This window comes from Caretta caretta, chromosome 7 (genome assembly GCF_965140235.1).
Source record: "Caretta caretta isolate rCarCar2 chromosome 7, rCarCar1.hap1, whole genome shotgun sequence".
Lineage (NCBI taxonomy): Eukaryota > Metazoa > Chordata > Testudines > Cheloniidae > Caretta > Caretta caretta.
The window spans coordinates 2,325,455-2,340,105 of NC_134212.1; the positions used below are offsets into that span (position 1 = coordinate 2,325,455).

Consider the following 14,651-nt stretch of genomic DNA (forward strand, 5'->3'; position numbering starts at 1 on the left):
ATTGTTTTTAAGGTGTATTTTTGTGTAATATTTTTGTTCTGGATAATTAATACTTTTCTTTATGAAGGCTTGCCCTTGAGACAGATGGACTGCAAGTGCTGAAATGAACTCAGACTTCCTGAGGTGATCACAGTGAATTGCAAGAGGAACTGCAGCCTAAATTCTCAACCAAGAAGGGAATGTGTCCCAGGACTCCACTCTGAGAAAGGTGACAGCTAGACCCTGAGATCTAAGTGATGTGCCTTCAAGCAGGTCACAAATAAATCAGAGGCGCAGTTAGCTTGGGAACGGACACACCAAAGTTGAAGCAAGTCAACATTATAAGGTTATTTCTGTACACTCTTAGCTTGAAACAGTTGTTTAAATACTGTGGTTTAAAAACTGAGTTAGAAGTAAATAAAAGTATCATTTTTCTCTGCATGATTACTGAAGGAATACAATATAAAGCGTATGTTGTAAACAGGCAGAAGGAACAGCTCAAATTCATAAAGAATTCAGATAAAAGCTGTAGCTTGCCAGTCAAGATATCAGTTACAAGTTCTGTAAAGCATCTGATACAAGAATTATTTATGTGTAATTTTACCATCTGAAGATATAGAGCCACCTCAATTTCAACATTTGGGCTCCAATCCTGCAAATACATACACAGGTAATTTTTCAGCTCAAACTTTTTACTCTTATTTTTCCCATGAACATTTAAAAAAATTAACTTCTTTGAAAAAAACTGAAAAATGTCAACCAGCTTGATAGCTGGTCAGAAACCAAACCAAACCAAAAGGTAGATGGACATTTTCATTGAAAATGTCTTGTGGTGAAAGGTGGATAAGCGGTTATGCAGTGGAATATAGCTCATCTTCAGAGAACAATTGTAGGTAAGGTGCTTTAAAAAAGATTCCCAAAGATTCTTATTTCATTGGATCACCACTTCAGGAGCTGATAAAGATCGAGGATGTCTTGGCAACAAAATATTGCATTTCAGAAAGAAAAAGTTACTCTAATACGCTGTTTTAAGAAAAACAAACAAAGCATTCTCCCCTCGCCCTCTTCTCTTTTAACACAGACTAAATTAACATCTAATTTTCTGTTTTGAGATGTGATATTTCTGTAAAACAATAAAGTAATACCAAAGCATATTTCTGAGAGTCTCGTTTATCGTTTTTACAATGGTGGAACTGGTTAAATTTGAATTCAAATCAGTCTGACTTTCATTTTCAGCTAGGAAATGTCAACAAGTCCACATATTTACCACTCTCTAGCATCATTCACTAGTATTACTCATAACAAAAGAAGTCCCTGTATGCCATGAGTTCCTTGTTCTCCTCTTCCTGAAGTGACATTCAGTTGCTATTAACAGCTGCCATCTCTATAGCTTAGATGACCCATTCAGTTTACTGTCAATTTCTTTAATTTGCTGACTACTTTGGGAAGCCTTTTGCCCACACACCAATTATAAAAGCTGATTAACATGAAAATTCTCTGTTTATGTTCATATTAATTGACTGCAATTAATTGCCTACATCAACACATCTGCCACAATGAACAAATATGTGTAGTTAAAAGAAGGTATGACCAAAAAATAACTTGAGCTTTTGATTAGTAAAACAAAATGAAGTTTAGTGGATAAAAAGAAAAAGTTTCTAATTAAACTGAAGCTTAAACTTATCAAAGCTTCCATTTGCAGGAAGGCCTGATTTCTGAACTTTGAAAGGAGTGTCTGGGAGAACTTATAGTCATAGTACAAGGTTAAAAACAAAGATTAGATTAAACCCGCAGCTCAAGGCATTTCATTTTCTCTAGTTAGCGAAAACCAAAACTTTGTGTAGGTCAGGGATGTTACCATTAATTATTTTACTACTTTGCCAAGGGCTTTATGCCTTTGTAGTTAGATAGGAAAACCTGAGGGCTCACCGTCTAATTGTCCTTTTTAAAATAAGCATTCATTTTTCTCTCTAGATACATCATTCTCATTATTTTAGTCATTTAATTTTTACACCCCTCTCATCCAAAGCCTGAACAAAAAGTGCTGATTTTTCAATCTGTTGTCATGGAGAGGTCACACTCCAGGCTTTTCTTTGCTATCTAACAATAAAATTAGTATGAAACTTTTTAACAGAACTTTGGCTTGACTATTTCTGAGGGAAAAAATACTACAAATATTATTTGTCTTTGAATATTACTCTGATTTTCAAATAAATATTCTTGCATATGAAAAGATGTTAAAAACCAGTTTAAACAAGTAAAACTATTAAGGGCCCAATCCTGCTCTGAACACAATAAATGAAAAAAACTACCATTAACTTCAGTAGTGTAAGATGAACCCTCATTGACTGAGAGTTGATTCAGCACAGGGCAAAAGGTTAAGAATTTGCAAAAGCATCTGACATTAGACACAAAATGAATGCAGGTGATAGAAGAGCTTTGTGAGTAAAGAAAACAGTATAAGCCTTGGTTAAAATAAAAGGGAGTCGGTTTAAAAGGGAATTTTAGAAGCATCCCTTCTCCCACATTATCAAGAGCATGCATGAACAGGACAGACTTGTGTTTGGTTCAAATGCCAGGAAAGGTGGCAACTTCTTTAGAACAAGCTGTTAAACTGGGTACTGAACACATCTAGGTACTAAGAGTAGCTTGAACACTGAAGGATTCCAGATGTGCACATCCTACTTGACCCTTTTGCCCCTAATTTCAGATATAAGTCTCAAGCAGTGGTGCGGTCAGGAAACTCCCAAAAGGTCTGCCCTGAACTGTTCTCCTGCAGGGGACAGCAAGAAAGCAGAGTACAGTTGAAGTGCTGCAGCACTCAGCTGCAAGAGTTTGCTCCTGCTTCAAGCATTACTGTTATAGCAACTTCACCCTGGGCAGGAAATCTAAACTCCATGAGACCACTCCAGCTGCTCCAGAGCAGACAGTCTCACCTGTGAAACTAGTGTGACTGAACCCCTTACTCCTGATAACTGCTGGGGGCAGTGGAACCAGAAGAGAAGGGTGGAAGGGGGTTTGGCTGGCATCAGGGTACAGCCTATCAACTTGTCTGAGCTCTTGTAGTTCATTCAGTCCATTGTGAAGCAGGTTCAAGGGATGGTTACAGAAATGACTGCCGCTGTAAGTCTGGCATTTCTTTTGACCTATTAGTCCCTGTCCCAACAATGTTTCGTCTTCTACCAATGCGGAAGAGGAATTCTCTCTTTATGCCACGAGTCTTACCTTTGTGCCCTCCAATCACGAGGCTTTTTGAGGAACTGTGGACCTGGCCAATAGTGCCCATCGTTAAAAAAGGGAAGAAGGAGAATCCGGGGAACTACAGACCAGTCAGCCTCAGCTCAGTCCCTGGAAAAATCATGGAGCAGGTCCTTAAGGAATCCATTTTGAAGCACTTGGAGGAGCGGAATATGATCAGGAACAGTCAACATGGATTCACCAAGGGCAAGTCATGCCTGACCAACCTGATTGCCTTCTATGATGAGATAACTGGCTCTGCGGATATGGGGAAAGCGGTGGATGTGATAAATCTTGACTTTAGCAAAGCTTTTGATATGGTGTCCCACAGTATTCTTGGCAGATGATGGGGTCTAGGGCTGCTGGCCCAGCTGGCCCCGCAGAGGGTCCAGTGGGGTCCAGGGCTGCTCCTTGGCTAGCCACTCTGACTTTGCCTATCAATCACTTAAAATTTACCTTTTCTAATCAATAAACTTGTTTTACTGTATCTTTATCAGTGAGTTTGCCTGATTTGCTTGGAAAATCTGCTCAGGTTTACAAAGGCTGGTGTATGTCCACTTTCCATTGTTGAAGTGGTGAACCAATTAATAAACTTGCATTGCTCAAGAAAGGGTCTTGAACAGTGCAAGACAGTATATTCCTGAGGTACAGGGCTGGGAGCTGGGGGGATTTGGCTGGTGCCTTTCTCTGGGTGATTCATGAGCGGCTCTGGGAGCATCCATGCAATCTAGCTGGGTGTGGGGCTCCACAGATGGTTGTGCTGTGTGATCACAGCGCCTGGAGCGGTTTGCTGCTTTTGACTACAAAGCACTGAGAGAGACAGCTCGGGCTGGAGAGTTAAGGGGGCACAGCAGTCCCACAGTCCCAGGCTTCACCCTAAGGATTCGGTCACGATGGTATCACCTGCAAACTTTATCAGTGTACTCTCTATGCTATTATCTAAATCACTGATGAAGATATTGAACAGAACCAGACCCAGAACTGATCCCTGCGGGACCCCACTTCATATGCCCTTCCAGCTTGTCTGTGAACCACTGATAACTACTCTCTGGGAACCATTTTCCAACCAGTTATGCACCCACCTTACAATAGCTCCATCTAGGTTGCATTCCCCTAGTTTGTTTTTGAGAAGGTCATGTGAGAGAGTATCAAAAGCCTTACTGAAATCAAGATATACTATACACATCTACTGCTTCCCTCCAGCCACAAGCCTTGTTACCCTGTCAAAGAAAGCTATTAGGTTGGTTTGACAGGATTTGTTCTTGAGAAATTCTGCATGCTGGGGGGGTGGAGGGTGAGAAAACCTGGATTTGTGCTGGAAATGGCCCACCTGTTGATCACTTTAGATAAGCTATTACCAGCAGGACAGTGGGGTGGGAGGAGGTATTGTTTCATATTCTCTGTGTGTATATAAAGTCTGCTGCAGTTTCCACGGTACACATCTGATGAAGTGAGCTGTAGCTCACGAAAGCTCATGCTCAAATAAATTGGTTAGTCTCTAAGGTGCCACAAGTACTCCTTTTCTTTTTGCATGCTGACTGTTATTTATCACCTTATTATCTTCTAGGTGTTTGCAAATTGATTGCTTAATTATTTGCTCCATTATCTTTCTGGGTACAGAAGTTAAGCTGACTGGTCTGTAATTCCCTGGGTTGTCCTTATTTCCCTTTTCATAGATTGGCACTATGTTTGCCCCTTTCCAGTCTTCTGGAATCTCTCCCGTCTTCCATGACTTTTGAAAGATAATCACTAATGGCTCAGACATCTCTTCAGTCAGCTCCTTGAGTATTCTCGGATGCATTTCATCAGGCCCTGGTGACCTGAAGACAGCTAACTTGTCTAAGTATTTTTTAACTTGTTCTTTCCCTATTTTAGCCTCTGATCCTACCTCATTTTCATTAGCTTTCAATATGTTAGACGTCCAAGATATGTGTTCTACTTCTCAGATATAATCTTTTAGTACCTTATCTGGTTACTGAAAAGTTTATAAATTCATAAAAAAGGTGAAGAGACGGGGAAAACTGGAACAAAATTGGAATAAAAATCTGCTGTAGGAGGACATATGAATCTTCCCATACTGTATGCATCTTTGTTTCAAAACACATTACGGCAAACACAGCTTGCTTGTATTTCTTAGAAGCCCAGATAACATGTTCCAGGATACTTTCCTGTTTCATATTGACATACAGTCCAAAAGAAACATGGCTGCCCTTACTTAAAGCAAAGAAAAAAAACAACCCACAATGTTGCTGCTGTGGAAATGAAAGCACTCAGGCAAATAGAGTACTAATTTTTAAGTAAATTACTGGTTTTGAGCTGTGCTTAGTGGACCACTACATCTTGTCATTAGTGAGTTGAACTACTCAATTTAAATAACCAGACTTGATTCTGTGTTCAATTAAACTGAGGTCTCATTAATGAAAAAAAAAATTACTTCCTACAGTCCTACATTGACTGACAGCCATTACTTAATGTGGGTTGGGAATTGAAGGAATTAACAGTGTAAATTTTTAGTTAAATTGGACACAATGATTTACTGGATACATGCTGGTTTTATTAATTTAATTGAAAACATTCAAAACACTCTTGCTCTTGAACAGGTTATATCTCTATTTGTAATTCAAGAAAATTACTCCTACATGACAATTTTGAAGCAACAACATGCTCTTAATTTTGGAAAAACTGTAATCTGTTAATGAAATAAAAATCCTGAAAAAGGACCCATGCAATGTGCATGCCAGTATTTTCTGTTTTTTCCTCATACTGCATGTACATTTGGAAGCAAACGTTACAATTTATGCAAGCATATGCTATTGTACAAGTGAAGACACTTATTTATATTCAAAGATCATCTGTTTTTTAAGTTTGTATTCTAATCAGTCTTTATTCTTGGATAATAAAAGTGTACACCACCATGGGCGTACTTTTGCTCCCTCTCGAGTCAATGTGAGTTTTACCACTGACTTCAGTGGGAGCAGGATTTGGCCTGAAAAGCGATGACCAGAATATGGTATACTGCCTATACTTTAGATGGCATTTAAATCGTGTGTAGGTGTCTAGGAAATGAAATGCAGGATATCATTTAATGCGATTCTGTGTTCAGATCCTTGCTAAGACACATAGTGATGCACATCTGCTTATCAATGGACAAGCTCGACTACAATTTCGATCAAGAATTTTTAGTTCAGGTATAAAAAAAATTAATTAATAATGCAGTCAATTTCAGTTTCAGTTTTTCAGCAGCCTAACCTCTACTTGGTGTGACAAAGTTCCTCCTCTACCTTGGTGGGTCTTGCGCTTATTGACGGATTTGCTCGCCTTGGCGCTTCACGGCAGCCCTTAGTTTGGCCATTTTTGGGAACCCACAGTCCAGGTCAACTCCTCCTGTGTCTGACCAGGAGTTTGGAGGTTTGGGGGGAACCCAGGCCAGCCCTCTACTCCGGGTTCCAGCCCAGGGCCCTGTGGAATGCAGCTGTCTAGAGTGCCTTCTGGAACAGCTGTGTGACAGCTACAACTCCCTGGGCTACTTCCCCATGGCCTCCTCCCAACACCTTCTTTATCCTCACCATAGGACCTTCCTCCTAGTGTCTGATAATGCTTGTACTCCTCAGTCCTCCAACAGTCCGTGTTCTCACTCTCAGCTCCTAGTGCCTCTTGCTCCCAGCTCCTCACACGCACACCACAAACTGAAGTGAACTCCTTTTTAAACCCAGGTGCCCTGATTAGCTTGCCTTAATTGATTCTAACAGTTTCTTGATTGGCTGCAGGTGTTCTAATCAGCCTGTCTTAATTGTCTCCAGAAGGTTCCTGATTGTTCTGGAACCTTCCCTGTTACCTTACCCAGGGAAAAAGGACCTACTTAGCCTGGGGCTAATATATCTGCCTTCTATTACTCTCCTGTAGCCATCCGGCCCGACCCTGTCACATTCGGTATACACAACATTTTGCATACATACCCCTGCACTTTGCAGATGCAAACATATTAACATAGGGACTGCCATAGGGAACATTTCAAGGGTCCATCTAGTCCAGTATCCTGACTCTGACAGTGGCCAGAACCATATGATTCAGAGGACGGCAGAATCCCGAAGTAGGCATAACAATCTGGCTCCCCCATTATAGGTCTCATCCTGATCTCTAATAGTTAGAGCAGAGGTGGCCAACCTGGGGCTCTGGGGCACATGCGGCTCTTCAGAGATTACTATGCGGCTCCTTGTCTAGGCACCGACTCCGGGGCTGGAGCTACAGGTGCCAACTTTCCAGTGTGCCGGGGGGTGCTCACTGCTCAACCCTGGTTCTGCTACAGGCCCTGCCCCCACTCCACCCCTTCCCGCCCCCAAGTCTGCTGTGCCCTCACTCCTCCCCCTCCCCCCCAGAGCCTCCTGCATGCCACGAAACAGCTGATCATGAGGTGTGCGGAGGGAGGGAGGCAGGCGCTGATCGGCAGGGTTGCCAGTGGGTAGGAGACTCTGGGAGGGCGGGGGAACGGGGGAGCTCATGAGGGCCTGCTGATGTATTACTGTGGCTCTTTGGCAATATACATTTGTAAATTCTGGCTCTCTTTCTCAGGCTCAGGTTGGCCACCCTTGAGTTAGAGACTGGCTAACCCAGGTCTTTGATCATTCTGTTGCTCTTCTCTGAACCCCTTTAGTTCCACAATGTTCTTTTTGAGATGGGCTGGTCAATGTGCACACAGTAATCCAGGGAAGGATACACCATTGATTTAAATAAAGGCATTATAATATTTTTACTATTGTTCTCCATCCCATTGCTTACGCAGCATAACATCCTGTTAGCTTTTTTGACTGCAGCTGTGCATTAAACAGACATTTTCACTGAGCTGCTTATAATGATGCTCAGATCCCTTTCTTGGGTTGCAACAGTTAAATTAGAAACTAGTAAAGTATAAGAGTAGTTTTTTTCCTCCAATTTTTTTTCCTCCAATGTGCATTACTTTGCATTTATTGACACTGAGCTTCATTGTGTCGCCCGTTCACCAAGCTCTTTTAGGTCTCTTTCAAGTTCTTCGCAGTCCTCTCTGGCTCTGACCAACCTAAATGATGTCATCTGAAAATTTTACTACCTCATTATTCACTCACCTTTGCAGTTCATTAATAAATATATTGAACACCACCACGGGCTCGAGCCTAGAATCTTGAGGCCCCTCTGTTAACATCTTGCCATGATGAAAATTGAATCCTCTTTGCTTTCTGTCTCTTAGCCAGTTCTTGATCTAAGACAGTACTTTGTCACTCTCACCCTGTGATTACTTAGAGTCTTTATTAGCTTTTAGCCTTTTTTGCAGAACCTCACAGAACGTCTTTTAGAAGTCTAAATAAATTACGTCAAAAAGTTTTTCTTCAAGCACTATTTTACTGACCCATTCAAAGAATTCTAACAGATCAGTGAGAAATGATTTTCCATTTCAGAATCCATGCTGGTTAAACACAGCAGTTCATGAAGTTCATAAAGAAGTATGGATTGAATGAATGGACTATAAGGTGGATAGATCGTTGGGCACAACCTGTAGTGACCAATGGCTCGATATCTAGTTGACAGCTAGTATCAAGCGGAGTGCCGCAGGGGTTTGTCCTGGGGCCGGTTTTGTTCAACATCTTCGTTAATGATCTGGATGATGGGGTGGATTGCACCCTCAGCAAGTTTGTGGATGACACTAAGCTGGGGGGAGAGGTAGATACGCTGTAGGGTAGGGATAGGATCCAGAGTGACGTAGACAAATTGGAGGATTGGGCCAAAAGAAATCTGATGAGGTTCAACAAGGACAAATGCAGAGTCCTGCACTTAGGATGGAAGAATCCCACGCACCGCTACAGACTAGGGACCGAATGGCTAAGTGGCAGTTCTGCAGAAAAGGACCTGGGGATTACAGTGGACGAGAAGCTGGATATGAGTCAGCAGTGTGCCCTTGTTGCCAAGAAGGCTAATGGCATATTGGCCTGCATTAGTAGGAGCATTGCCAGCAGACTGAGGGAAGTGATTATTCCCCCTCTATTCAGCACTGGTCAGGCCACACCTGGAGTTTTGCATCCAGTTTTGGGCCCCCCACTACAGAAAGGATGTGGACAAATTGGAGAGAGTCTAGCAGAGGGCAACAAAAAGGATTAGTGAGCAGTGACTGTGACTTACGAGGAGAAGCTGAGGGAACTGAGCTTGTTCAGTCTGCAGAAGAGTGAGGGGGGATTTCATAGCAGCCTTCAACTACCTGGGGGGGGGGGGGTCCAAAGAGGATGGAGCTTGGCTGTTCTCAGTGGTGGCAGATGACACAACAAGGAACAATGGTCTCAAGTTGCAGTGGGGGAGGTCTAGGCTGGATATTAGGAAACACTGTTTCACTAGGAGGGTGGTGAAGCACTGGAATGGGTTACCTAGGGAGGTGGTGGAATCTCAATCCTTAGAGGTTTTTAAGGCTCGACTTGACAAAGACCCGACTGGGATGATTTAGTTGGTGTTGGTCCTGCTTTGAGCACGGGGTTGGACTAGATGACCTCCTGAAGTCTCTTCCAACCTTAATCTTCTATGATCTTCCAGATGCTTTGTTATTCTACTGGCAAAACACCCATGTGTACACTTGTAAAATTCTAACAACTGAGCATACAAATATTAGAATTTCCACCTACAAAAACTCATTCTAATGGGTTTTGTGCTTCTAAATCCCAGGACTTTGCAAGCATGCGTGTTAGAATTCTTCAAGTCTGCATGCATCCTTGCACCTACAAAATGTAGGTGCATTTGTGTGTGCATACAATTTTAGGGATATACAACTGGTGCCTAGGTGAGAAAACTGGACCCTTAAAATGTGTTATAGGACACATCAAACTGTATGCACATTATATTACTCTCTCTCTCTCTCTCTCTCACACACACACACACAGTAATTTTAGTAAGACAGTATACCTGATTCTGATGAAGTTAAGGGACGACCTCCAAATCTTATTTCTGGTTGGCGAAGTTTAGTCATGTTCAGCAGTTGTGTGACTTGTGGCACATCTGTATTTACCTGGCAGGTTCGAGGAATAGTATCTGTGGGGTCATTAGCTGTGAATGGAAGACCAAATATATCTGGAATTAAAGACAAAGGCTTCACTTTTTTATAACTAACGTGGTCAGAAATGCAGTATGATTAAATTATTTGTTACTTGGGCTATAAAGGCCAGTTTATGTGATTGGACATATTTATAACACATCGTAGTCACTGAAAAGCTTGTGCAACTATAGATTTTTCAAAGAATGTTCTTGTTAATTCTAAAACAACACTGTCAAGTTGATTAGGGCCCAAATGTTAACTAGTTAAACTTTGTCACTATGGTCACAAAATGTTCTTTGTTCGTTATTTTGACAAACGTTTAGTTTCCGTTCTAATACTTCAGTTTTCTGATTTTCAGACATGCTGCGCATCAGAATACTGCACTGATCGCTGGTACAATTGCTAAAGTAGCAAATATTGAATTGCTAGTAAATACTGCAAAACTCTAGTATTAAACTTAGCTCAGGTAGGTACAAACAGTAGTTTTTATTAGTTTATTTTAACAATAAAAAAGGTGTGTGAGCAGATTAGGAAGATGCAACTATACCCTGAAACAATTTAGATTTACTAGGAAATGTTTGTTCTACAGATGCTAATAGCCAAATTTTCCACCTTGATTAACTGGGTCCATTTTTGTGCTCCCAGTTAGTAGTTTCCACAATTAAGGCCATAGAGATGTCGAAATACCTAACTAAACCACCTTCTACACCAGTGGTTCTCAGCCAGGGGCATGCATGCCTCTGGGGGTACGCAGATGTCTTCCAGGGGGTACATCAACTCCTTTAGATATTTGCCTAGTTTTACAACAGGCTACATAAAAAGCACTAGCGAAGACAGTACAAACTAAAATTTCATACAGACAATGACTTGTTTATGCTGCTCTATATACACACTGAAATGTATTCCAATTGATTTATTTTATAATCTGTGACAAAGCTCTGTCCTTGCCTCTGTGGGTCCTGTGTTTCCTGATGGATTTTGCTAGCCTCAGAGGCTCACTGTAACCCTCCACGTAACCCTTCTCTCTCTAGAGACAAAGGTCACAGTCTACTGAGCTATTTTCATCATAAGCCAGCGAGGGAGGTGAGGAGAAGTTATCCTTCCTTGCACAGTCTCTGTTGTCTCCCAGTCTCAGTGATTAATCAGGGGACAAAGGGGGGCGGGGGGAAGCCCGGGCTCATGCTCTACTCCAGGCTCCAGCACAGGGACCCTAATAGTATCAGCTACGGTAGCTGACCTTTTAGAAACATGACATGTACAATTCCCTGGGCTACTTCCCCCACAGCAGACCTCACTTCCTCAAGCTCCACTTCACCCTTACCTCAGGGCCTCCTTCCTTGTGCCTGATATGGTGTGTACTACTCAGCCTCTCCAACAGCACAACTTCCTCCCTTCCTGACATGCAAACCCACCAGACTGACTGGGAGGCTTTTAACTAGATTCAGCCAGCCCCTGATTGGCTTCAGGTTTCCCAATCAACCTAGCCTTTTCCCTGCCTTCTGGAAAGTTCTTAATTGGCCCCAGGTGTCTTAACTGACCTGGAGCAGCTGCCATTTCACTTATCCTGGTACCAGAGATTTGTTTAGCCTGGAGCTAATATATCTATCTCCCACTACTTTTCTATAGCCATCTGGCCTTCGCCCATCACAAATCATATGGCAAAAAATGAAAAAGTAAGCAATTTTTCAGTAATAGTGTGCTGTGACACTTTTGTTATTTTTAATTTCTAATTTTGTAAGCAAGTAGTTTTTCAGTGAGGTGAGAGTTGGAGTACATAAGACAAATCAGCATCCTGAAAGGGGTACAGTAGGCTGGAGTACTGCAGGGCTCTCTATACAGAACTACACTTCTGTGTAGTTTCATGATGTAGTTCTGTATAGAGAGCCCTGCAGCAGTTGCATCTGGAAAATGCTGGTTAAAAAATGGGAGTCAGTGTTTCAAACTCTACCTCTTCCTTTCATAAAGATAAATTATTTTTTACTTTAATGCTTAGGTCTGGATGAAGAAATTGTGAACCCCCCACAATAGCAACTTTTTAAAAAAATGAAGTTGCTAGTTTGTTATCCAGACACATTACAAGCGCATAACTTTTGTTTGATCTAGAGCATATCTTTTAGAAAGGCAGCTGGCAGTGCTGGGAGAGGATAGCGATGCAGTCCAGAGATGACCAGCGGTGGTGCCAGAATTTCAGGCGAACAGCAGGTACTTTCCAATACGTCTGGATGGAGCTCACCTGAACACTCCTCTCTGCGTGGAGAAGCATGTGGCCATTGCCAACTGGCAGCTCGCCACTTCCAGTTGCTACCAGTCAGTAGCTAACCAATTTGCTACTGGTATATTGACTGCCAGGGCTGTTGTCGAAGAGGTGTGTGCTGCTCTAAAGAAGGTGCTGATAGTGGGGGTCATAAAGCTTGGCAATGCACAGGAGACTGATGGATTTGCAGGGTTGGGGTACCCAAACTGTACTGCAGCCTCTGATGAGACCCATTCGTCTTGCTCTCCACAGGCTTCACATATCATACAAAAACCCCAGCATTTCTCCATGTTGCTCTAAGGCCTGGTTGATCACCAAAACAGGCTGACCAACAACGTTGGGTGGTCTGGAAAGTTCCATGATGCTCAGATCTTTTGAAACTCTCACCCATTTTCTTTAATGAAAAAAGGAATTTTTGCTTATAGGACCACTATGGACATTAATGGTGTTGTGATTCCCACTCTCATTCTGAGAGACCAAGTTTACACTTTGTTTCCCTGGCTTATGTAGTTTTTTTACTGGACATTTGGACAGCACAAAGGACTTGTTCATCTGCAGAATGACAGCAGAGTGTGCATTTGGAAGGCTGAAAAGAAGATGGTATTTTCTCATGAGTAGGCTGAAAGCTGCCAAGCAATATATACCTTGAATGATAACTGCTTGCTGTATTTTGCACATCTGTGAAAGCAAGGGAGAGAGCCTCACCAATGGGCAGGAGCCAGACTTGCAGAGACTTCCTATTTCAGTCCTAAAAAGTAGATTGCATTGTTCCAAACTCCCACTAAAAGTCACTAGGAATCAGCTACTTAATGCTCAGAATGCTTTTGAAAATCCACCCTAAATCTGTATGACCATTTCTTCCTGCTCCCAAGTCATTTACTTGGCCTCTCCCTTTGAATCCCTCTCCTAATGTTCTCTGTATATCTTCTCCTCTTCTGCATGGAACACTTTTCTAGTACAGCAATCAAGTGCCTTCTCTCCATATCCCTCCTGAAAATACACTTCTTACATGAAGAAAAGGAGTACTTGTGGCACCTTAGAGACGAACCAATTTATTTGAGCATAAGCTTTCGTGAGCTACAGCTCACTTCATCGGATGCATCCGATGAAGTGAGCTGTAGCTCACGAAAGCTTATGCTCAAATAAATTGGTTCGTCTCTAAGGTGCCACAAGTACTCCTTTTCTTTTTGCAAATACAGACTAACACGGCTGTTACTCTGAAACTTCTTACATGAAGTCCTTCAGTGTTAGTCCCCAAAGAAACTTACGATACATAACTCTATATAATAAATTCCTAATATCTACTGATATCTATATTGGTTTGGAACTGGTCATCTTGTTATCTGGGGTACCATGTATCCAATTTATACTGTAACATCCTATGGCAGGGACCCTATTTTCTTCTAGGTTTAGTGCAAGGCCAAGTAGAATGGTGGTACCCAATACATAATTAATAGGGGGTGTTCTGTGGTAGGCTGTGGACAAACTAATGGAAAAAGCGATTTTTTTGGTGTTGGTGTAGAAATAGAAGTCACCGCAATAGGCCATAGATGCCAGCGCAACAAGGCCCATGCTCTAGCCTGCATAAGAGGCAAAATTGGCCATGCGCAGACCCTAAATAGGGGAGGTGCAAGTTGTCTCCCAGCCATCCTTGTACTGGTGCTGGGTGTGGTATAGGGATGAATCTGTCTCATCAGGCAAATGACAGTCTAATGGTTAGGGTGCTAGCCTAGGATTCTAGAGACCTGGGTTCAATGTCTTGCTCCACTATGGAATTCCTGAGTGACCTTGAGAAAGTAATTCAGTCTCTGTTCCTCACCTGTAAGATGTGGAGAATAAGACTTCCTTAACTAACAAGGATATTTTGAAGACAAACCCAATAAAGACTGTGGGGCACTCAGACACTATGGCAACAGGGATCATGTAGTATCTGTGGTCATTCAGTATCTTTCATTTGTATAATTTACCTTTCTTGCAGTCTTTATGAGAAGAGTAGATTCCACATTGGGCCACTTTCAGTTCTCTTTAGATTCTTTGCCATGAGAAGATGGCATCAAATTGCCATTAGAATTTTAATAATCTACGACTGTTTAAAACCTCTCTGTTTAATGCACCTTAAAATCATCAGGAAGTAGA

The 14,651-nt window shown here is 42.0% G+C and overlaps 1 protein-coding gene across 10 annotated transcripts in view; it reads right to left on the bottom strand.

Moving 5' to 3' along the window:
* The window catches only part of CFAP20DC (CFAP20 domain containing), a 227,094-nt gene that overhangs the window by 98,774 nt on the left and 113,669 nt on the right, over positions 1-14,651 (bottom strand). For 8 of the 10 annotated variants that reach the window (XM_075130187.1, XM_075130189.1, XM_075130188.1 and 5 more), the window contains one exon: positions 10,132-10,296. In XM_075130187.1, coding sequence (XP_074986288.1) covers positions 10,132-10,296 — 165 coding nt within the window. The remainder of the gene's footprint in view (positions 1-10,131; positions 10,297-14,651) is intronic. The other 2 variants (XM_075130190.1, XM_075130197.1) reach the window with 1 other exon arrangement.